General features: G+C 41.9%; 1 protein-coding gene across 1 annotated transcript in view; it reads right to left on the reverse strand.

Annotated features, from left to right (window-relative positions):
- Positions 1 to 6,677: 6,677 nt before the first annotated feature.
- Positions 6,678 to 23,457, reverse strand: part of RASGEF1B (RasGEF domain family member 1B) — a 36,696-nt gene continuing 19,916 nt past the window's right edge. The window contains exons 5-14 of the mRNA XM_040966945.1: positions 22,996 to 23,211; positions 22,424 to 22,498; positions 21,009 to 21,104; positions 20,790 to 20,892; positions 17,473 to 17,552; positions 16,371 to 16,466; positions 12,225 to 12,320; positions 11,740 to 11,863; positions 10,609 to 10,681; positions 6,678 to 8,089 (exon numbers count right to left, since the gene is read on the reverse strand). Coding sequence (XP_040822879.1) covers positions 8,065 to 8,089; positions 10,609 to 10,681; positions 11,740 to 11,863; positions 12,225 to 12,320; positions 16,371 to 16,466; positions 17,473 to 17,552; positions 20,790 to 20,892; positions 21,009 to 21,104; positions 22,424 to 22,498; positions 22,996 to 23,211 — 984 coding nt within the window. The 3' untranslated portion in view covers positions 6,678 to 8,064. The remainder of the gene's footprint in view (positions 8,090 to 10,608; positions 10,682 to 11,739; positions 11,864 to 12,224; positions 12,321 to 16,370; positions 16,467 to 17,472; positions 17,553 to 20,789; positions 20,893 to 21,008; positions 21,105 to 22,423; positions 22,499 to 22,995; positions 23,212 to 23,457) is intronic.

Here is a 23,457-nt window from a genome sequence, read left to right on the forward strand (position 1 = left end):
GTATGAAGTCCTTTTCAGAAATTGCTGTAAGTGAAAATATCCTCTTACTTATCCAGTTGGTTTATCTAGCATCTATTTTCACAGCAAATAGTGTGTGATTTCCTGACTTCATTGTTTTCTTATTAGATTTTAAATGAGTTGGAGCACTACAGCTGCTCGCACGTCACTAATGTCACCACTCTACTTAAATTCTGTCACTTCTCAAAAGCTAATGTTTGGCACATTGCATTAAGTCACATCCCATATGTGCTTAAAGATGTATTTACTTATTTTAAATAGTTATAAAGCAAGAGAAAGAAGAGAGAGAGAGATTCCTTCCACCATTTTACTCCCCAGATGGCTACAACCATAAGGACTGGACCTGACCAAACCTGGGGAGTCAGGAGCTTCTTCCAGCTCTTCTGTGTGGGTAGCCCAAGCACTTGGGCTCTTTTCTGCTGTTTTTCCACAGTAATCAGCAAAGAGTTGGACTAGAGGTGGAGCTCCTGGGTCTCAGGCTGGTGATCAGATGGGATGTCAGTGTTGCCGGCTGCAGTTTTACCTGCTATGCCAAATGCTGGACCCTATAAATATATATATTTTTAAAAGCTATTTACTTTGTTATTTACATATCCCTGTACATGTTTCTCTCTTGTGGAAGTTTTTGTCATTTTCTTTCTTTGATTTTTTTTTCCCTTTGCAGAGGCCTCATGTATAAGATTCTTGAGAAATTTATCGTTGAAGGAGAGGAAGAATCCATTATCACAGGACTGATGTAAGACTTGTCTGATTTCTTTCACAACTTCTCTTGATTCACACATTATATTCAACAACCCACCGCAGTTGGCACGGCCCCCAAAGGAGGGTCCCTCTTGCCCAAAGGGTAAAGGTGGGCAAGATGTAAAAGTGGACTCTAATAAGCTCTTCTCTACATCTTGTTCTTCTGAAGAAGCATTTTTTAAAGTTCATTTGAGAAGCATAAAGACACAGATAACCGATGATTGATAGATATAGACAGATGATATGTAGACAGATGATATGTAGATAGATGATAGATAGATAGATAGATAGATAGATAGATAGATAGATAGATAATAGATAGATAGATAGATAGATATAATAGATAGACATTAATCCCCCTACTCCCCACACAACTGTCAGGGCAGGGTTGAAGCTGGGAATTGGAAATCAGTCCAGGTCTCCCATGTAGGTGACAGGGACTCAGTTATTTGAGCATTCAACTGCTACCTCCCAAGGTCTTTCTTAGCAGAAAATGGAGTCAGGAGTCAAATGCTGGGTATCGAACCCAAGCATTCCAGTACAGAACCCTGATTGTCCTGGCCAGTGTCTTAACTGCTAGGCTAAACCCCCATCCACTAAGTCTTGGTCTTTTAAGCCAAACAGTGACTCACTTGTAAAGGACTAGTGTGAACAGGCATGCCATTATGATTTTGTCTGTATCAACAAGCACAATTACAACAACTGGTCTGACAAAGGTGCAGTCTGCACAACCAAATTACTCTTGTGGTCTTTAGAAAACATGCTTTCTTCTTCCAACAATCTTGATATTGTATAAGTGATCCCAAAACGCTGTGTACTGCCAAGGACCCTTCCGTGTTGTTTGGTTTGCAATTGGAAAGGCTAGTTGAGCCAGCGTCACTGCTTTGACTCCTCTTCTCCCTTTTCTGTACAATTATACAAAAGAGCCAGGCAGGAAGAAGAGCAAGTTGGAGGTAGCAATGCATGATGCTGCACTGACTTGCTAACAAGCTAAGAACATGCTTTCCAAAGCCACAACTCTGGTAGCCTTCACCCACACCCACACTTCATGTCAGTGACTGCAGAACCCTCATTTACACTTGAAGATTCTTAGGCTCAGGAAGACAAAAAGACTTTGCCAATGTTCCAGAAATTGGGAAGAGAGAACTGTAACCCATAATCTTCATCTTAATTGAATACTCTTGTAGAATGACTTCAAATTTATCCTATGTCCCTCAACCATGTGTACCCAGGGTTTTTTTTAATCATGGATTTTTATATTGTTGTTAGAGATGCATTTATTTCCATGTTTCTTGGTGTTAATAAACATAAAGGAGTGGTAGCAATCTAATTGGCAATCGTGCATTTTTAAAAACCACCAATGGCTTGGATCTCCTTTGCTGACTTCTCTGGAGGTTTTGGGCATACATTGGAGACTTATTCAACTAAATCAAGGGAAATCTGAAACTCCAATGATAAGCAGGCTAACTATTGCCTTGTTTGTGCATTCAAGATTTACTTCCTGTGCAGTCATTCACTCTGCATCACACCTCACCTGTCCCTAGGAGGAACTAAGACCACACTGCATATTGGACACTACTCGCGGTCCCACAATTGCCATGCCTCAACCGAGTTGACAACAAGTTCTGCTGGCTTTCCCACAATGATTCATCCACAGACAGATGATTTCATGCTTTCATTTACTCTAAGATGTGTGGGTGGAAAAAGAGAAAGAAAGCAAACTTTGTTTCATGATACAAAGCCCACTGGTTTGGAATTCATCAAGGAGTGCATAATTTTCTTCTTTATTATAAGAAGTTTCAGGGCCTGGCATGGTAGCCTAATGGATAAAGTGCCTCACCTTGCATGTGTCGGGATCCCATATGGGTGCAATATCCTGACTGCTCCACTTCCCATCCGGTTCTCTGCCTGTGGCCTGAGAAAGCAGTCCAGGATGGCCCAAGCTTTAGGACCCTGCACCCACATGGGAGACCCAGAAGGCTCCTGACTTCAGATTGGCTCAGCTCTGGCCATTGCAGCCACTTGGCAAGTGAACCAACAGATGGAAGATCTTTCTCTCTGTGTTTCCTTCTCTCTGTATATCTACTTTTCTAAAAAAAAAAAAAAATAAATCTTTGAAAAGAAGTTTCAGTCCCATTCTTTCCAAATTCCTTAAATTCTGATCTACCTAGAAATGCCAAATTCCAAAATAACTGTCTCCTACTGTCCAGAATGTGGGCCTGTAGCTCTTATTAGATAGAATCTTAGAGAAGTGAAGAAGGAGGATCAATGTACTACAGTTGGTTAACCCGTGCCTGCAGTGCTGCAGTTGAGTCCCAACTGCTCCACTTCTAACTTAGCAACCTGCCTATGAGGGAAAGCTGGGGCAAATGGTACAAGTGCTTTGGTCCTCCTGCGTCCCATGTAGGAGACAAAGACGAAGCTCCTGGCCTTGCCATTGTGGCCATTTGGGGGATGAGCCAGTGGCTAGAAGTTCTGTCTTTCTCATTCCTTGTTTCTTCCTTCCCTCTGTAACTCTGCCATTCAAACTAATTACTTTAAAACACAAAACAAAACAAAAAAGGAAAAAAAAAATCCCAAAGAAGAGTGAAGCAGGCTTCAGGCTTGTAGAGCAGAAGTGAGCCTGCTGGATGCTGTTAGCACTAAAAGTGGTATTCACTATCTGCAAATTGCCTCATTGCGTTGCATTAAAAAAAGGGGAGTATTCTTTAAGAGAAGTCTATTTCTAAGTACAGAGTGGGTTATTTGATAGAATCAGTGTTGTCGGTTTCGAATGAGAGGTTCCTAAACTGCAAAGTCTGGACACATAAGCCTTGAACTCCAACATCTTTTTGTTAGCATTGATCAGAACCAAGTGATCTTGGTAACATGAAGCAGAGAATTGAGGCAATTATCTGATCATTCAAACTCAAGGAAAAAAAACTTCAGCTTCAATTATCCAGGAAGTGCCCCAATTTTCTACTCAAATCCTAGGAGTCTAAGTCTGACAAAAGCTTTTCATTTTCAGGTTTCTTAAGAGTAAAGCTAATTGAGTCGCCATCGGAATATGTTGGAGCTTTGTATATATTTAGTGAGTGGTTTCCAGGTCACTAACCACATTTTCCCCCCAGGAAACGAATTTGGGAATTCCTTTGAATCTTTAGCAGCTAGCTCCAACAGAAAATTAGCCTAAGCCTTTGTGCAAGTCTCAGTTGCATGGTCTCCATCAGAATAGTGCTACAAGTCTGCAAGAAAGGCAAGCACCAGCTTTTGTCCAGAGGTACCAGGGGCAAACAATAAGCCCCCCAAGGGGAAGCGCCCCAGGATGTTAATCTACAGCTCTGAATTCTACAGAGGTTAGCAACTCTACTTCCAATGGGAGTGTTCTTAAGATCCTAGTGGGGGGGGGGGCATGTGGACAGCAGGGAGAAAAAACAAGGTTCAAAAGGATATCAACATGCTGTTAGGGAGGAAATGGCAGAGATGCCAGCACCGATGAAGGGCAGAGGTAAAGCTTCAATCTGCCCAAGACAGAAGCAAGACAATCGGCTTCCAATTATGCCCCTCGTTGTTGGTGGGGAATTCATCTGTGTCCTCTATGGCAGTGGATACCTCAAGGAGTCCAGGATACAGTCTCTTTTCGCTTCTCAGTGTGTAGTAAGGGCCCCTGGGGGCCCCAGCTGCTCTGGAATGCAAGGCGTGCCCAAACACAACTCATCCCGCTTGGGGCCATTGCCTGGTGCTGTTTGCACTTGAATTTACCCAGGCTTCCAAAGAAATTACAACTGCATCTATAAACCTACTGGGGAGTCCAAATGCATGAAAGGCACCAAAGGGAGAATATGAAGTGATGGGCACACTCAATGCAGGGTCCAAGCTTCCAGCTTACCTGAACACTAAACCAAGAGGCTATGGATGAGCCTGGGGACTCATTTTGTGAAAACTGGTTCAGCCTTGGAAATTAAGTTTCTCAGGAGTAGGACCACAATGAGAATTTTTTTTTTCCCCAGCTGCAACATCATTTGGGTATCTAATGCCAGACTTGCTAGCTCACAGGACTTTTGTAAACCATCTTTGTAATGCTCTTAAAAAGGCAATGAACTTTGAGCAAAAGGCCAGAGAATAAATATTTAAGACTGAGAGCAGCACAGTCTCCTGAGAAGAGTGTCCATTTTTAGCAGAAATGAGCCACAAGAAAATATACAGATGAGTGTGGCCGTCACTTCAGGCATAAACATGGAAATTTGAATTTCACGTAGTTTTCATGTCATGAAGCAACCTCGCTTTTGTGGTTGCTGCTTAGGCTTCTGTTACCTTGTAGGCCGCACAAAATAGGCAGCTGGCTGGACCTGGCCAACAGCCATACTTTGCAGACTGCTGTCATTAAGGGCTGGGAGGCCAACATTGCTGCTACCCACTGAAGTAGTACAGCGTTCGGGGAAATGGGCGGTGTTGTAGAGCTGTATTAACCACATTTCCTGCAATGTACGATGTTTTAACATCCTCGGAATTTTTCTGGTCACCAGAGAATAGATCTCCCAGGGGCTGAAGTGCTAGGCCAAATAGAGTAACCCTTCTAGGCAAAACAGCCAATCCTACAACCTCCCTTTTTATAGGATTCTCATTCTTTAAGCCAATATAGAAATTCACCTAAATCATTCCAGGCTGGGTGCTAGGACCTAAGAGGCCACCTTATATAGCCCAGAGCCTGATAAAAGTATTCAAACCTGTCAATCCTGAACCAGCTGCCTTGCCCTGCTGTGCCACCCTGGATGACCCAAAAGAAGCTGTTCATGGCCTGGTCTCTGTTCTCACTGCTTCTCCTCCAGCCCAACACTGCTGTTTTCCCAAAGCCCTTTCTTGTGTGATGTGGTCTGCCTGTCTTCAGACAGTGCAGTAGAAACCTTCCCGTGTCATTCCCTCTGCTACCCCTAGGAAAGCAACATCTCCGGGGGGACCAAGGAGACAAGAGAACCTGAACTCCAGTTCACTTCCCAGGACAGCAGCATCAGCACCCATGGGGGCCCCACCCCAAACCTCCAGGACCCAAAGCTGCAGGTAAGCAAGGTGTGTGAGGAGCAATTTGAAGTTCATCATGGAGACTGAGTCCCTGCCTGGCGCCATTCCTTCTTCCTCACAGCTCACAAAATTTGTGCTGGTCCAGCCGTCCACTAATCGGATGTAATCGACATTTCACTTGAGAATGCCACCCCAATCTCCCAACTCTGCCCACTCACCAGTCATCCCTAGGCATTCACGTGCAGGCACCAATATCCTGGGGCTTGCCCTCAATTCCTCCCAACCCCGCCCCCAACGCCTAGCGGGCTCACCTTAGCCTAAGGGGCCCCAGGTGTCTCCATCTACCTTTTTTTCCTCCTTGCTCTACCACTCCATCACTCTGCTGGAATAAACCTCCTAAGCTAACCTCATTGTGTCTGGTGTTTTCAGCTCACGGTGAAGAACCAGGCTGCAGGAATTAGCTGTGTGTAATATCATAAGAACTAAAACTTCAACTGTTTTAAATAACTAACAAGGTGGTTCATAAGCATACTGCAATTGCACATGTCATGGTGGTGGGGCATGCAAGTTTGGGCTCTATAATCAGTAGGCCTAGTTCAGACCTCGGTGCTTCTCATGAGCCATTTGGCCTCAAGCAAATTATTATTGTACAACCGTCCCCACACCTACAGAAGTGAGGCCGAGGATGACATAATACATGCTAAATCGTAGGAATAAAAAAGCCCGGCAAATGGTATTTGTTCATTATGCCTCATTATCCATCTTTAGATAATAAATGCCCCAGGTACACACCCCCTTGATGCGATTCCTTCAGTGACACCCATTTCCAGCCACGGTATCTTGAGGTGAAGTACCTTGACCACACAGTTGCCCCACCCAACAATCCATCCAGAAAAGAAAAAGACGCCACAACTCCTGACTGCAGAGTGTAAAATATATTGATTGCTGTAAAGGGACGACTTGGAGACATCTGAGGTCTGCTGGGATGGCGCACAGCATACAGGCATGCTCTGTTTCTGGAAACCATGCCATTAAGTTTGGAAATGCATTTCTGTTTGACACATGGTGTTTTTGTTTTTCTGTTAGCATAGAATACTACTCTACAGTTTCTCCTAGAGTAAATACATATCACGGCTGTTGGCAGAGCAGCTGCAGACTCACTTAGATGTTTAACAAGATCACTGTGGCACCATGAAATCACCCATTCACAGCAAGGTGTTTCCCATGGGTTTGGTTCACTGCTGCAGTGGCGGGCGGGGGAGGGGACGGGCTACCTTTCCCAGTGCTCCCTTTGTGTACAGGTTGGTCTCCAAGAGACTCCACAAGTAATGGAAAAATAAGAGTCAGTTAAAAAAAAATTTAAGTTGTCATTAGGTCATTATACTGTGGGCTTTTCAAGACCCTTAAAGTCTGATCATTTAAAGTTACAAGGAAAAAAATAAGACATTCATTGAAAATGAAACACAACAACAACAACAAAAAAAGACTGAAAAATGCTTCTGTAGAACATAATGGTCCCTTGTAAACAACTCAGGAGGGTGACGACAACCAGCAAGTCCTCGCCTGGTAAGCAGTCCAACGACAAACTCTGCTTTTTGCTTGTCTTCTGTTTCGTTTCGTTTTTGTCCTAGTGGCTATTTTCCTACCACAGTGTTGAGCTTCATTATTATATTAAATAACTTATATAGGTACAAAGGAGTTTGCTAACCAGCAGCCAACTCAAAACCTTGTAGGAAGAGGGAGGAGAGGAATTCACTGCACAGCAATCAGGATGGGAAGCAAGGTCCGCAGGCAGCATCCGGCTCCCGTGGCCGGCCCTCTCTGCCAAGCCGCGCCAGCTAAAGGTTCCAGATCGGAATGGACAGTGTTTTTCCCCTCCCTCCTCTCCCTTTTTCATTTAAGTTAACAAAGACACATGGGCTTTCTAAGGTAAGTCCCATTAGCAGCAAATGTTCAACCAAAAAAAAAAAAAACCCACACACAGACAAGACTGCATCCAGGTGCAGAGCTGTGATTCACATGGAAATTCCAGGCGGTGAATCATGCGCACAGCCAGCCCGGGGAGAAGTCTTTCTTAAGTGTCTTCCGTAGAACACTGCTGTGTCTATCTGTGGGCTATGGGGAATTCGGGTCCTCAGGAGCTCTCTGTCAAGGAGTGTGCCGGCTTTGCTGAAGGTGGGGTCTTTCCTGATTGTTCTGGAATGTGATGCCAGAAAACCAAAGGCAGCCCTTCAGGGATCTACAGCATTCCTCAGCAGCAGCAGCAGCAGCAGCAGCAGCAGTGCGGCAACAATTGTCTCCCATTTGTTAAACTCTACCCAAGAGGCTGGACCTGCAAGATACAGAAGAGGGTCTTCAGAACTGGCAGACGATGTGAACTCAACTTAAAGTGACTTGCTGACTACTCATTTCATCTTTCCTGTTTTCAGTCTGAGTTTACATGGTTAAAGGAGGAGGAGAAGTCAAGCTTGGAAGTCCTATTGGCCCTTTAGGAAAATGGCCCAACGCTGAAAACAAAGAGCAGGGAATGGCAAAAGCTCTGTTTATAGATAACACATGTATGATGAGGGGTTTTATTTATATTAAAACACAAATGATGAAAAGCATTTTATTATACACCGGCTTGATTTACAGAAGTGTTCACTTAGAAAATGGGAGCATCTTCCACTTCCATGACCATCTTTTAAGCAGCAGGTAGACAAGAAAGGTGTCTGCCCTCAAAGCAGTGCTTGTCACTGCCACTGTTAAGTGTAGGGGTCTGCAATGAACTGCTCTAGGGAGAGCAAGAAAAAAGTGTGTAAAAACAGGCTTTTGTCTTCAAATCTGAAATACAGACAAGTTTTCGGATAGGTACTATCCTTCTAGAACACTAAGTAGTCACAAGAAAATCATCTGTTTTATTCGTCCTCTGGGTAGTTGCTATGACGTGGCTGACACCTGCTGCCACTCCATGTCACTCAGTAACAGTGCTGGGGCAGAGGCTGAATGACAATGGAGCACAGGACCATGAGTGCAGGGCCTGGACAGGCACTGGGGGAGGAGCCTGTGCTGGGGCTCTGGAGTGCCTTCCATAGAAGCAGGAAAGACAGCGCCCAGCTCCAACGCAGACACAAAGGCAAGTCTGACTTCAAGTGTCCTTTAACACAACCATCACATGGAAGCGAGTCCTTCACAGAAGACATCTACCCCTTGTTGGGTGGATTTTTCATCCATCACTGTATTCGTCCCACTGCTTGTCCCTCAACCACTTTCCGAAGCATGGGAGCGGTGTACCAGAGCAGACAGAGTCACAGATTCTCGACTGAAACTTAAACCAGTGCACCTTCTTGGTCCCCTCACATTTCTAAATTTTCAGTACATTCATTGATAACACTGGTTATTGCATGCTATGTATGTAGCACACAATGAAATAGGAAATTACACATTTGATTTTTACCTGTCACTGTTAATATCGTCTGACTTGTGAATCTTTGTGTCCTAATCACTAACCAATAGGAGCATGTCATATAATAGTATCACCTAAGAGATAGCTGGAGGATGCTGATGTGTTGGAGTGGATTAATCTGCCACTTGTGACACCATCATGCCTTGTTTATTCTACTTGAATGTAGCTCCTTGCTAAGGTGCCTAGGAAGGCAGCAGGGAAGATGATGGCTCAGATACTCAGGCCTCTGAGATGCATGGGGAAGACCTAAATGGAACTCCAGGTCTCCTAGCTTGAGGTTGGCTCAACCCTGGATGTTGCTGCCATTTAGGGAATGAATCAGTAGATGGATTCTTTCTATTCCTTCTTCCCCCTCCTCTCTGTAATGAATGAATCCTTATGCAACAAGATATGTACTCTGGGGTTCACATTTTTTACACGAGAAATAAAAGACAGTGGTACCATTATCTCTTAATACAAAATGTTAACTGAAATGTTCCCAGGACAGGCATATAATTTTTTTTATAAAGCTTCAGGCATCAGCCAAGGAAGTTTGCTACATTCCTTTGACTGCAGGCCTAGGCTGCACTGTCTATCTGTGGCTAAAAGAAACATCTCCAGACCCTTAGCTTGCAGCAGGACTTGTAAGCAGTCATCCGGACACCTGTGTAGCTCATGCTTCTTAACCATCCTGCTTCTAATACCAACTATAATCAGGACTCTAAAAACAATACTGGGAGCACAATTGGAAAAAAAAAAAGAAGGGTGCTTGGAAAACCCAGAATAAGAGAGCTACACATTCCCAGAGTTAACCGGTAGAAATACAATGATGGTAATCTTGACTGTCAGACAATATTCCAGATAGCTTTTCCCTATAACAATATTTCCAATGCTTACAATGCACAATTGCTCATCCTAAATGTGTTCGAAAATACTAACGAAATATCAAAAAACCTCCAGATTACTTTAGAAATCCTAACTCTCTCTGAAACCAAAGAGGGGGTGATTGGTACGTGACACACCCAAGTTTATCAAATTGATTGTACTTAGTTCTTGTTTTTATCTAGAGTCCAGTAAAATTTTAATGATCTTTCAGAAATAAAGAGCTGAATTTTGGATCTTTAGACAAACAAAATTGGCACTTTCGTTTACACCACGGGATAATTTCAGTTCCTTATTCCATTGCAAAATGGGAGAAAGTTGGAAGAACACTGTCATCACAGATCTACCAGTGCAGCAAAAAAGAAAGAAAAGAAGAAAAAAGGCAAAAAAAGTGCATGATGGTAACGAGAATTACAGGCCACAAAGATGTAGTAAACAGGATCTTGGGACGGTAGGCAGGGACTTCCCCTGGAAAGCATGCAGCTTTCTTCAAGTACAACTGTCATTTCCTTTAGATCCACACAACGAGAGGCAATGTGACTCACCTTAAAGACTTCCATCTGTCTTTTTCTACATGGTTTTCAGGACCTTCACTCTCATAAGAAGCCAGATAAAGAGCTAAAAATCAAAGAAAAAATGAATCACTACGGCAGCCTTCTGACACAATACCACCATCCATGCCCTGTTTAGGTCCAGCCCAACACTACAGGGAAACAAGCACTTGAAGATAGCAAATGATGACTAAAGGGTTCACCGTTTATGTATAATATATATTATATGTATATAATATATATAATGTGTCATCACTTTTTCTTGTTTCAAATTTCCTAACACTCTAACAGATCAGATCTTTGCACGACTTTTTCAAACAGCAAGGGTAACAATTTACTGTTTTGGATTGTTTTCCCCAAGTTACCCATCAACCTAAAAAACACACTTTGCTCCACTGAAATAAGACCAAACAAGGGGAAAAAAATTCTAGAACTTTCCATTTGTGCCAAAAGCTTTGCAGCTCTCATACAACAGTGCTATAAAAATTCTGTGGAAAACTACAGTTGAAGTTAGAGGTAAGCAATTAATTGTCACAGCAGTCAAGCTGGGGTGTCACCAAAAATTAGGAGTTTGGAATCAATACCCTCATTTTAGTGTAAGGTTCAAAGTCTGGCTCTGTTTCTCACGCTAGGCTTCTTCTTAATGTGGAACTTACTTATGGCTCAGTGCTTGGTCCCTGCAACCCACGTTAAGATGTCCAGACAGAGTTATCAGCTCCTGACAGTGGCTGAGTCTAGTCTGGCTGCTGGTGGCATCTGGAGCAGTGAACCAGGCAAGGAGCGATTTCTGCTTGTCTGTCTCTGTCTTCCACAAATAAAGACTGGCTTACTTTGATTCCAAAACATTTCAAAATTCATGCACAGATTTTTACATGAAGTTTTTAAAGACTCCTTATATCATCAGGAATGCTTAAAAACAGAAATGTATTGATTACAGATGAATACTAAGTAAAAATATTTTAGAGAAAGTCACAGGTGTTCTGTGCAGCAAAAACTTAGCTCGGAAAAGATCAGAGGACAGGCGCCCCACACTACACGAGGAACCCAGTGCCATGCCTTTACACACTAATGTCCTAAATGTAAAATCTAGGGGTGCTGGTGGCAGCTCCAACTCATGGGGCTCACCATCTTCACTGAAGACCGGGACTGTGAGAAGATACTGCAGGATCTTGCGGTCCCTCTCAAATGGACACTCCACTTGCTTCCAAGTCATAAATTCACTCACTTGTTTGGCCAACTCCCAAAATTTCTAGAAGAGAATCAAAGAGAATGTAAAGGCAATCGTTAAAAACTGTGAAAGAAATAATTCCACTTAAAACACTTCCTTTTAGTTTTCAAACCTCTCAATTACCCAATTGTCTTAATTTGATAAAAACTTTGTTGGTAAACCCTGAATCAAGTTCACTCTAATACTAATTATTATTATAACAGCAACAACAATGTATCATCTCTAGTTTACTTGATCTTGTTAATTTCTTATAAAGTAGTAGGGAAAAAATAAAAATTTCCTAGGAACCAGTACAGTCAGCTTTGGCTGCTTGACCTGGAATGCAAACCGGCTTGCTGCCTGCCCCTCACCCTCTCCCTGGACCGGACTTTATCATACTCACCTCGAAATTGACATGACCATTAGGGAGGCGGTTGGCGCAGCCCTCATTGAGGAAATAAATGTCTTTGATTAAGAGACTGAAGAATGGTATCACAATCTAGAGAAAACAAAACATTCTGGTTAGTCTCAGCAAATACACGTTTAACCTCTTGTCAAATAACATCAAAGATCACCAAATAACGTAAACTTTAGATTTCATGAAAGTGCACAGTGAGTTAAAGTTGTATGACACCATTTTCCTTGCTAATGTCATTGTGCTTAAGCTTTAAATGTCATTAATAACCCAAACACATGTAGGACATGTTTTGTTGGAAAGTATACCTGATAATGTTTTTCTTACAGCTTTTTCCCTATTTTTCATAATGCAGCAGCTTTCAACAAAATCTAACTATAATAAAAATGTTGAAACAGTTCAAGGAAAAATGCCTTAATGAGTTATTGCTTTCTAGTTAATAGCCTCTTACTTATAGCAAAATATTAACAGAACACCTAACACTGCAGGAACCAAGACTTTAAGATGTAAGAATCATCTCTAAAAAAAATCTGTAGTGCTGTAAAATTTAAGTGTCTATGTTTTAGATGAAACTTTTTTCCCCAGGTAAATTTATTTTACCCTTGAGGCCACTGCTCAAACTATTGTGAAAGAGGTTATAGGCTGTAGTTGCTACAACTTCCTACTGAGTAAACTTAACCTATAAATGAGAGAACAAGTTAGCACCCGCTCTCCTGGGAAATCACCTAAGATGTACCTTGCACAACATGATGTGAGATAGACGTGCTTCAAGTGAAAGAAAAATACAAATGTATAATTAAAAGTAATGGGTGTTGAAAAACCCAGAATGCTCCTTGGTAATACTTTTCTGATTTAATTTTTTGGATTGATAAGGTAGCATGTGTTTAACACTTGAAGAAAGTATACTAAATCCTAATGTTAAACCCCAAATGCACAAAAACTTGCTGTGATGCTATTAAATCATGCACAAAAACAGAATCGTGCATCTGTCTTATTTCCTCAATACAGGCCTTTTAAGTGTTCTGAACTCATGACTCAAGTGGCATGCCTGTACCAAATCAATGGGAAAACGTATTTTTTGACTCACAGATAAAAATATTTTCGATTTACTTCTAGGAAGAAATACAGATTTCACCCCCCCGACATCACGAAAGCAACATTTTTGTTTGTTTCGTTGATCTCTGAAAATAACAAGTGAATCTTCAGTTTCCACAGCTCACATGTATGTACTACTCTGATTTACTGTCATCTGTGAAGTCTAAAGCTAATGAATAAACATCTCATGATCTTCCAGTGTTACCAGTGACTTCCACTGTGTTAGAACTAAACACTCACAGCACAAATGAAAGCACATTCAAACCCTCTCTCTCTGAAAGAATACTATGGGTAAGAACAGTTGAGTTTCAGGCTTTGGCAGATACTGATTAAAATCTGGGTGGCAGGGTTATACCTTTTGTGATTTCTGCATTCACAAGGGCCTATAAGATGCTCTACAATTGATTGAATCATTCTTCCACAGAAATAACCTAACACAGTGCTCAACTTCTCCACTCCTGATGCCCACATGCAAGAGGCAAATCTCACAGTTTTCCTCAACTTCTCGTGTGTGAATGTGTAATCCTCTGGTCCGTGGCCTCCACACAAGTCCGACACAATAAGAACCAGCACCTTATTAGGACTTTGGATTTCCACAGGCTGAGGGAATGCACAGCTTCTTAGGTAGAGAAAGCAAAAATTCGTTTTCTTGAAGATCTTGCCAAAGATTGTCTTGCCTAAGTGGCAGGACTTTAGGTGTCCTAACACTTGCCAGGCCCTTTCAAAATGCTTCCAGTTCACACTCAGCAACTACACCTGTGAGGTATCATCAGTTCCTCACCTCGAACTGAGTGCTGCTGGGAACAGAAAGAAGGACTGGATGGTTTAATACTATCTTCTCATGTAAGGAGTGGCTAGCAACCTTACACTGAAACACAAATAATCATACAGAAAAGTAATTTTAGGGTTTCTGGTTTAAGACAGATTTGAGTTGTTGCCTATTAAGTACCTAGAGATGTGACACTTGCAACACATAAACTTGAGAATTGGAAGAAGATCAAAGATTTTTATTATTTTAATTATGTTGCCAGGAAGATTAGAACACATGAAATTGCTCTGGAATAAAGAAAACATTCCTTCACCTCAAAAAAGAAAAGAAAGAGGGGTGGGTATTTGGCCTAATGGCTAACTAAAATGCCAGCTGAGACACATACCATCTGTTCAACACTTGACTCTGGAGTCCAGCCGCCTGTGAATGCTGACCCCAGGAGGCAACAATAAAAGTTCAAGTGCCTACGTCCCTCTGACCAGTGTGGGAGACCCAGATTGAGTCCCCTAGCTCCCGGCGTTGGCCCAGGCCAGCCTCTGCCATTGCAGACATTTGAGGAGTTAATAAGCAGGTGGAGCTTTCTTTTCCTGTCTCTACCTTTCTCAATCAGTGGAAAATGCATACCAATCTTACTTAATAAAATATGGCTTTTACCAGAATTTTTTAATCTTTCCAGATCAATGGCGAAAAAGAAAGAGCGTATGTTTAAAAACTGGTTGTGATTTCATTTGTTTAAGAGTGGCACAGCTTTATGCAGATGGCCACTCTGAATCCATTTGTAGATGTTAAAAAGCAAATCCAACACAAATCAGTTTTTAATTGACAAAATATTACCATTTCTTAGATCACAGAATGGGTAAACATATCAGACTTCTTCTGGGAAAAAAGCTGTCCAATTCCTACAAATGCAATCTTTCTTGGAGGCTAGACTGCAGAATTTGGCCAGTGCTACATCTTGCAAATCCCTCTGGAAGCAGCACCTGCTCAACTTTCATTGAGGACCCAGCAGAGAGAGCCTTGCATCCATCCCTAAAAAGGCTGACATAGACCACCTGCAGCCTCCATGGGATCCTGAGGGACCCAGGCCGCCATCCTCTCACACACATGCTGATTCTCTGAGCCTTAGCAAATCTGAGTTGATCCTTTCTCAATCAAAATACAGGATGTCTGGAATCTGGGCAAGGAAAATTGCAAAGCTGGAAAAGTTCTGTTTGAGTCACAATGAAAGATGGCAAGCTCTGCTTCCTCCCATCCTTGACCATGCCGGAGTATTGATTGCAAAAATTGCAATATCTTTACAATACCTGCCAAATGTGATCAGAACTCGTGTTCAGACTGGGTTCAGAGACAATCCGGCAATTTTAGACAACAGTTTGGCATCTGCCTTTGAGCTTAATGAGGCTGAAGCTTTTCAGACAGAGCACTCTAAGACCTCTCTTAAATATTCTTATTTTCCTCATGTGTGGCAGACACGATAAAGATAAAGGGAGACGGGTTCTAATGGAAGATTTCCTCTAACATGCAATTTTTATTTGTCAATTTGCCATAAGTGAGTATTTATTTCTCAAATAAAACAAAGAGCAACAAACTTTGTGAAATAGCAACCTTCCTCTTCAGAAGAAAACATAGCACTCAACCGCTCCCACAACGGGACCTTGGAATCCATTACAAGACTTCCATGATGAGATTTACTTGTGTACGCACTGGGTAGCAAGAACAAGATTGCTACTTTCTCAGACATCACCCCTGTAACTTTTTCCTGCCACCTGCATATCCAATTAGTCACAGCAGGCTTGACGCTGCAGCAACTCACCTCCTTTCTGAAAATAAATGACTTAACCATGGGAGGTAAGCTAATTCTCTTAAGAAAAAAAAAAAAAGGTTATATTAAGTCAGCCACCTTGTGCAGAGATTAAATGTCTGTTTTCCATTAGGTCAAATTACTATCTAACGCTATTAGTCATCTTAATGCATGACTTAACGTATTGCTTGAAACACAACTAAGATTCACTGCAGAATATCTAAGGAAGGCAACAATAGCATGGTAAGAGGGATCTGCAAAGTTCTCCACGTAAGTCACTTCTCCAATTCCTCAGTTCAGCTTTCTCTGAACATTCCCCTTCTCTATGTGGAAAGTGCTAGAATGCCTGGAATGAACATTTCTCTCAGATCTGAATAGGTCAAAGCAGTTCAATGTAGCTGTTCACATGCTGTTTCTAGGTAAGCTGTGGCAACTCTAACACGAATAACACATTAGTTTAAGTACATACCTTCTCTCTGCTGCTATGAGCAGTTAAAGATCTTTGTGCTGCTCCTCGGAGAGCCGTACGGTAATTATAGAAATTGCTTGAAGGGTCCATTTGATGCTACAGATAACAGAGCAGAGTGTTCACAACTTACTTCTCAACAGTGGGAAGTTTACAAGACCACATATTTGACAATACATGGAAAATTCAAGGTAAATAAGGGAACTTCTTGAGAATAAAACTGATCCCTCTTACACACCCCCATGCACATGTGACACATTTACAACACAGATGTTTTCTTTCCAGAGATGTAGTTTGTTTATATAAACTGTTCTCAGCTGTAATATTTTTAAAACTAAACATTTCCAGGCTGATTGTCGGGATCAGACCCAAAACTGATAACCAAGCGTCAAACTCAAGCACTAGAAGTATTTCCTGGCTTCATTTGAAATTTCATGGGTCAGCTGATGGTCAGCTACGTGACCCAACACTTGGGAATGAAGTTGTTTGGATCTGGTAAACATTCACTGACAAATATTGAAGTATACCATTCAACGAGGTAAACAAATTTATGAATTTCTGCATATATGCATATATGGCATCATTAATATATCTAATGATAATTCCCAATTGGGGGAAAAAAACTAGGCAAAGAATGCTATCTGATTGCTTCCAAAGATAGTAGATTCAGAGAACCAACAAATGCATAGGATTCAAGCACGCATGTCCTTGTACAACCCTTACTTCCTTCAGACATAGAGAGGAATGCCTTTTCACAGGTTAACGGGCTGAAAGGCTGGGGAATGAATATTTCTGTGGGAATGACAGTGACTGTCAATAAAAGGGATTTGCAGGCAAACTCTCCATTGTTCTGAACACAAATTCCATTCTGGTATCCAACGTGATAGGACTGACAGATCACCACTTCTCCCATCGATTCGTCCCTGAATGGACCTCTCTACTTACAATAGGACTAGTCCACCACCTGATTTATTTTCTCCTCCTTCAATGTCATCCTCTTTCTTTTCCCTGGGTCTATACTGCCTTTGTCTGCTGAGAATACTAGCTGACGGAGAACAATGAAATAGAGGAATGCCACTTTCCAGGTGGAAATCAAGTCACATACCTCAAGAATGTCAAACTTGGCCGTCTTCACTTTGGCCCAGGTTTTTTTTAGTCGGGAGACTGGGCTCATGTTCATTCCAGCTTCCCATTTAAAGTAGAGGCAGCGGTGGGAGAGAGAATATCAAAATAGAGAGATAAGAAAAATCATTCTGGTTTACACTCCTAAAAATGTTTTCATCATTAGCGCACAAACAAAAATCATGCAAACGGAATGGCGCAGTAGTGAGTCAAGATAATCCTCTGCTTGTGGCATCAGCGCCCCATTTGGGCACCACTTCAAGTCCTGGCTGCTCCACTTTTGACTCGGCTTGCTGCTAATGCCTGGGACAGCAGCAGAGGACTGCCAAAGCCCTTAGGCTCCTGTACCCATTTGGGAGAGCTTGAAGAAGCTCCTGACCCCTGACATCAGACTAGCACAATTCTGGCCATTTTGGCTATTTGAGAAGTGAACCAACCAGATGGAAGATCTCTGTCTCTCCAACTTTCAAATAAAACCAAATAAATCTTTATATAAAATCCTGCAAATTATTAGTTACTTGTCAGTTGATAATTTTTCATTTATTTTTATACAAAATCTCCTTAAACCTAGTAACAGCCTGATACCATTGAGAAGGAAGTGAGTGGGTGAGCTTTTCATTATATATATGTATATGTATATGTATATGTATACACACAAGGCATATCTATGTATATATTTTGCAAAGGGAAAGATGGTAACCATTTTAGGAACAGCAGCCACAGGGACTGTGTCAGTATGCAGACACAACCTTAGCCAACTACATAAACAAAGAAATATGGCAATGTTCCAATAAAAATTTAAGTATAGACACTGAATTTGAATTTACATTGTGTTCGCATGCTTACTCTTCCTTTGATTTTTCCAAACATCTAAAAATAGAAACTATTCTTAGCTTATTGACCATAAAGAAACCATCCCGTGGTGGGCCAGCTTTGGTGAAAGGGTGTAGTTTCCGGAGCTTTGAGTTAGCGTCTAACACGCCACCATGTTTATTCTACATTATCTCAATCAACATTCCTACAAGGAGATGGTGCTTTCTACGGGAAAGAAGTTTCCCCAAGGTCGCTCAGTTAACAAATAACAAAGAGTGGAGCTTTATGGATAAGAATCTGTAATTCACACTCATTTCAATACACCATTCTGCCTTTCCTAATGATATCCTCCACATTAGAGTTACTTGAAGAAATATTACAGTAGTTATTCATAGAGAAAAAGAGTCCACACTAAGCCAATATGAATACGTATTAATTTCATATCACCAAAATTCATAGTTTAAGGGCTACAAAAAAAAGACGTTTAAGAGAGATGAACTTCACATGGGGAAAAACACAGAGATCCTAAATACACAAAAGGAGCAATTTTGATAAATGTGCAAGGCTTATAAAACCTTGTGGAAAATGGAGGTAAAGCATACATTTATTTTGTTGCTATTTCTCCTGCATACTTTTTAAATAATATTTTTCATGAACTTCTTAAAGACGCCCCTGAATGCAAAGACGCCTCTAAAAATGCATTTTGTAGTTACTATGATGAAGTTGCCTATATATTCATGATTATGTAAATAACTCTGGGGACATGTGCTGGCACCATTGTGAGGTAATCATAGAGTTGCATAGAATCGGGGGGGAGGGGGGTGTACATATGCATTTAACTTTCAAGAATATGCCAAATAATTTCCCAAAGCAGCGGCACCATATTATACAGTTTCCATAATACTTCCGCTAACCCGTGTTTCACAGCTATTCTAGTGAATGGAGGGGACTTCCACTGTTATTTTCGTTTCTCTGATGACTCAGGGTGTAGGGCACTTACATACACTTGTTATCCATCAGTATTAATGTATACACTTTTGTGAAAAGGGTTTTGCTTTTTTTTTTTAATCATTAAGTTATCTGTCTTATTGATTTGTTAAGTCCTGTATACACTTAGGAGACAAGCTCCCATACTATGACTTAATTTGACATATTCTTTGTGGTGTTAATGGGAAATTAAGTTCTGTAGCCTAGAATGGGGCCCTTGGAGGCCCCTGACTCAGACAAAGTTTCTATTTATATGATGTAGGGTGACTCAGATAAACAAGGAGGTGGAGCTTGACCAGAATTTTTGTGAAGGAGACAAAGAGAAAATGATATTCAAATAAAATGGAGAAAGGAAGAGTGAAATTTTGTATTTATTAGGATCAAAATTATTGTGTTAAGTCTGGTAGACTGTCTATCTTCAAAGCGGTACTCTTGTTTCTACTTGTTTATGAAACTATTTACTGATTACCTACAGTGTGTAGAATAGCAATCCAACATGTAGCATGAATTAACATCCTTTTTATTGAAAGAGAAGAAAGGCAAGAGAACAGGTGTGAAGTAAGAACATCCAAACTACACAGTTACTGCTCAGCTCCTGTTCACAGAATGAATGGAAAGAAACATTGGTGTTGAAACCGCCCTGAATGTAAAGGAGCGAGTTTGTATTTGAATGTAAGATGCTGTGTCAGGGCTAAGTACCAAGAAAACGGACTGTCAGAATACAGTATAGCTTCTCAGGCTCCCTTCTTATCAATGCTGCTGAAATCATATCATTTAGTCTTGGATCATGAATTATCTCTAATGCTTGCTATATGAGTATATTTTTCTTAAAAAAGATTTTTTTTATTTGAAAGGCATATTTACAGAAAGAAGGAGACATAGAGGATCTTCCATCCACTGGTTCACTCTCCAAAATGGCTGCAGTGACAGGATCTGAGCTGATCCAAAAGTAGGAGCCAGGAGCCTCTTCCTGGGTCTCCCATGTGGGTGCAGGGGCCAGAGGACTTGAACCATCCTTTGCTGCCCTCCCAGGCCACAAGCAGAGAGCTGCATCAGAAGTAGAGCATCTGGGACATAAACTGGTGCCCTTATGGGATGCTGGTGTCACAGGATGCAGGATTAGCCTGCTCCACTGCTGCACTGGCTCATGAGTATGCTTCGTAGAATATCCCCAAAAATCTCTTTATACAGATCTCTCACAAAATTTAACAGATGGATATCTGGAGATGAATTAACTAGAATATTCAATGGATTCTTATATACTTAAGAGGAATTATATACATATGTATATAAATAATTATATATATATATATATATATATATATATATATATATATATATATATATCACACCAAATGGTTTGTACCTTCTGAAGGAACCCAGGATTTAAACATGTAGTTTTCATGATCAAAACCAACTATTTGTGAATCTAAAATGAACGCAATTTTCAGAACCCATAAAAAAGATGAAGGGGACATGTAGCATCCAGAAAATACTCACAGATGATTGCCATCAGGGAATTAAAGTTGCCAATGTTGAAACACTCCCGTGCTACGTCAATGAAATACTCAATCATCCTTGCTCGATGCTTCTTCTTTACAGGCTATGTGCAAAAGGACATGAGAGAACAGTCACCTGACGTGCAGACCCAGCAGCTGTAAAGGAAGCCTGGGAGAACAAGATGGAGAGCCAGGAGACCGAGAAGATCCATTTCCTTACCATGCAGATTTCCGTGGCAACCAAGTAGCTGAGGCGATTAAACCATTCCACATAGGCTTCTAAGTTGCGGGTTTTCTTCCGTTCACTGTAGCAACTCTATTGAGAAAGCAATGTGAGTGGGTGAGGTGGAGGGAAAAAAAAATAATGATTGAGGCTATCATTTTGTTGGATATGGGTTTTTACTCTGTTTGGGGGTTATGGAATGTCTCTAGGATGAGAGAGAGAATACAGGAGAAAGGAAAGAAAAAGGGATTGGGAGAGGAGGAGAGGAAGATAACCCTTCTGGTAACACTGCAGTCTCTCAGGAAAGTGCAGTGAGACCTGAGATCTAGAAACGCACTTTGCACACGCATAAAAATTCCCCTTCCTCCCTTCCTAGAACTCGGATCCTCTGAGTGGGATGTGTCCTCGGAAGCACAACGCCAAGGCCGGCTTCCTGCTCCATTCTAAAACAATCACGGCTAGTTACGGAGATGGGAATGTTAAGGGCTCACGGCACAGATGGGAAAGGTTGAGAACAGGAGACTGGTCCCATTCCTGAATTAATTAAGGACACAATTTTGGAGCTTCATGTACCCAGAAACTATCTCCTAATGTTGGTGAGCAGAAATTTACACCATGCCACACTTCAGTTGGGTAACAGCGTTCAGAAGCAAAAGAAGTTAATCTCATCGTGAGGTTCAAGGCCTACTTTAAAGGGGTTAATTACACTCCTCTTTCCTTCCTTCCAAAAGCAAAACAAAATACTCCCCAAAAGTCCAGGAGCCTTCTATTGCAAAACACATTCTTCACTTCCTGTACTGAAACTATTCTGAGGCCGGAAAACAGCTGTCGCTGCTACCCCAGAGATGGTTTTCACCAGCAGGCAATGCAGTCTTTGCCTAACAAGTTAAAGTGCTTCTAGAACTCCTGGAGGGAAAAATTCTCACTTGAGGTCACTGATTTTAGAGTCACATCCAGTGCTGTTCAATGAGTAGGCTTTCCTCAGGCAACAAACCTGTTACAAGCAAGTCAGCTTAAATCCAGGGACAAAGCAGTGAAGATCCCGGCTTAGCAAGCTGGATGTGTCTCCTGTTTGTCCCTCCCCTGAAATCATTGAGTCATGAGCGGTGGATTCTCTTCTATTTTCTTTCTGACTTAATCTGCTACATTCATTGCGCCTTTATCTCCTACCTTCATCAGCACTAATGCCTGCATCTACTTGCCATGTAAAAGGCTAATTAAACTTCCCATTAAGGAAGAAAGGAGGCTGAAAAGTTAGTACAGAATATCATGAAGGCATGAGCTCAGGCAAAATGACAATGAAGCCAGACCTGGCTAATGGGAGAACCAACTTTCTGACCTGATTTCTCTCTGTTCCGCCCAGGATTACAGACTAAGGAGCTCCGCCTCTCATTTCAGAGAACACTGATTACCTTGTCATTGTCCAAAGGGTCCTTCTGCACGAACGCCTGGACAAACTCTTCTGGTCCGATGTAATTGAGCCTCTCCTGAAAGGCAACTCCAGCAGGTCAATGATACTGAAGAAAATAAAGAAGAAATGGATGGTCCCCACTATTTGCTTTGGACACTGCCCCTCCCCCCCCCACCTCTCCTTTAAGCAGTTTATAAAATACACCTTTTACCCTGAACACTTTCATCCTTTTCAGGGTCTAAAGAGAGGCAATTTTCTGTGAGGTCACCTTTCCACAGGACTGAAGGAGTTATGGGGAAATTCCAAAGAGACAAAATAGGAGGCAGGGAGGGCAACACACTTGCTGCTCTGCAGTCTGGTTTGGTATCTGTTTACAGATGAGTTCCCAGAACATCAGGAGCACTCATGGTCAAATGCCTAAACAGAGCAGGTTCCGGATGTCTTCTAGATCATTTCCCATCTGGAAACTTCTGACGGGTCCTACTCTACTACTGCTGGCAGACACACTGTCTGGTTGTCAAAGCCCGCCCGACCCCTGGCTGGAGAGGGCAAGGGTGATGACAGCTGCCCTACCAGCTCTATGTGAGTCAGCTGCTGGGCCAGCGTGTACGGGTCGCTGCACACAGTGATGAGATCCCTCTGGATGGACTGCGGCTTGGTCTTGAGGACGGTGAGCCGATCCGTGGATGTGGAGCTGATTTTTGCCAGCACCTCCTCATACTGGCTGAGTGCGGCAAGCTTGCGGATCAGACACTGCATCATCTGCTGCACATTCTTCCGGTACGTCTGCTGGGGAACAAGCAAAGAATGACGACACTGCCCTGGGCATCTTCCGTCACCCCTATACAAACTCAGAAACAATGCTGACGAGCCAGCCAGGTTCAGGGCACCTAGAGGAGGATTCAGCCAGCTCTGGCACCTTCAAAAACCTACAGACTCCAAGCGTATTTTCAGATGTGTCTAAGGTTGAGTTCTTTACTCGGGTTGCTTCTCAGAGTACAGTTCAGGTACTAGGACATTTGAGATTAGTTACTG

Source organism: Ochotona curzoniae, unplaced genomic scaffold, assembly GCF_017591425.1.
Source record: "Ochotona curzoniae isolate NIBS_2020 unplaced genomic scaffold, NIBS_Ocur_1.0 scaffold_4506, whole genome shotgun sequence".
Lineage (NCBI taxonomy): Eukaryota > Metazoa > Chordata > Mammalia > Lagomorpha > Ochotonidae > Ochotona > Ochotona curzoniae.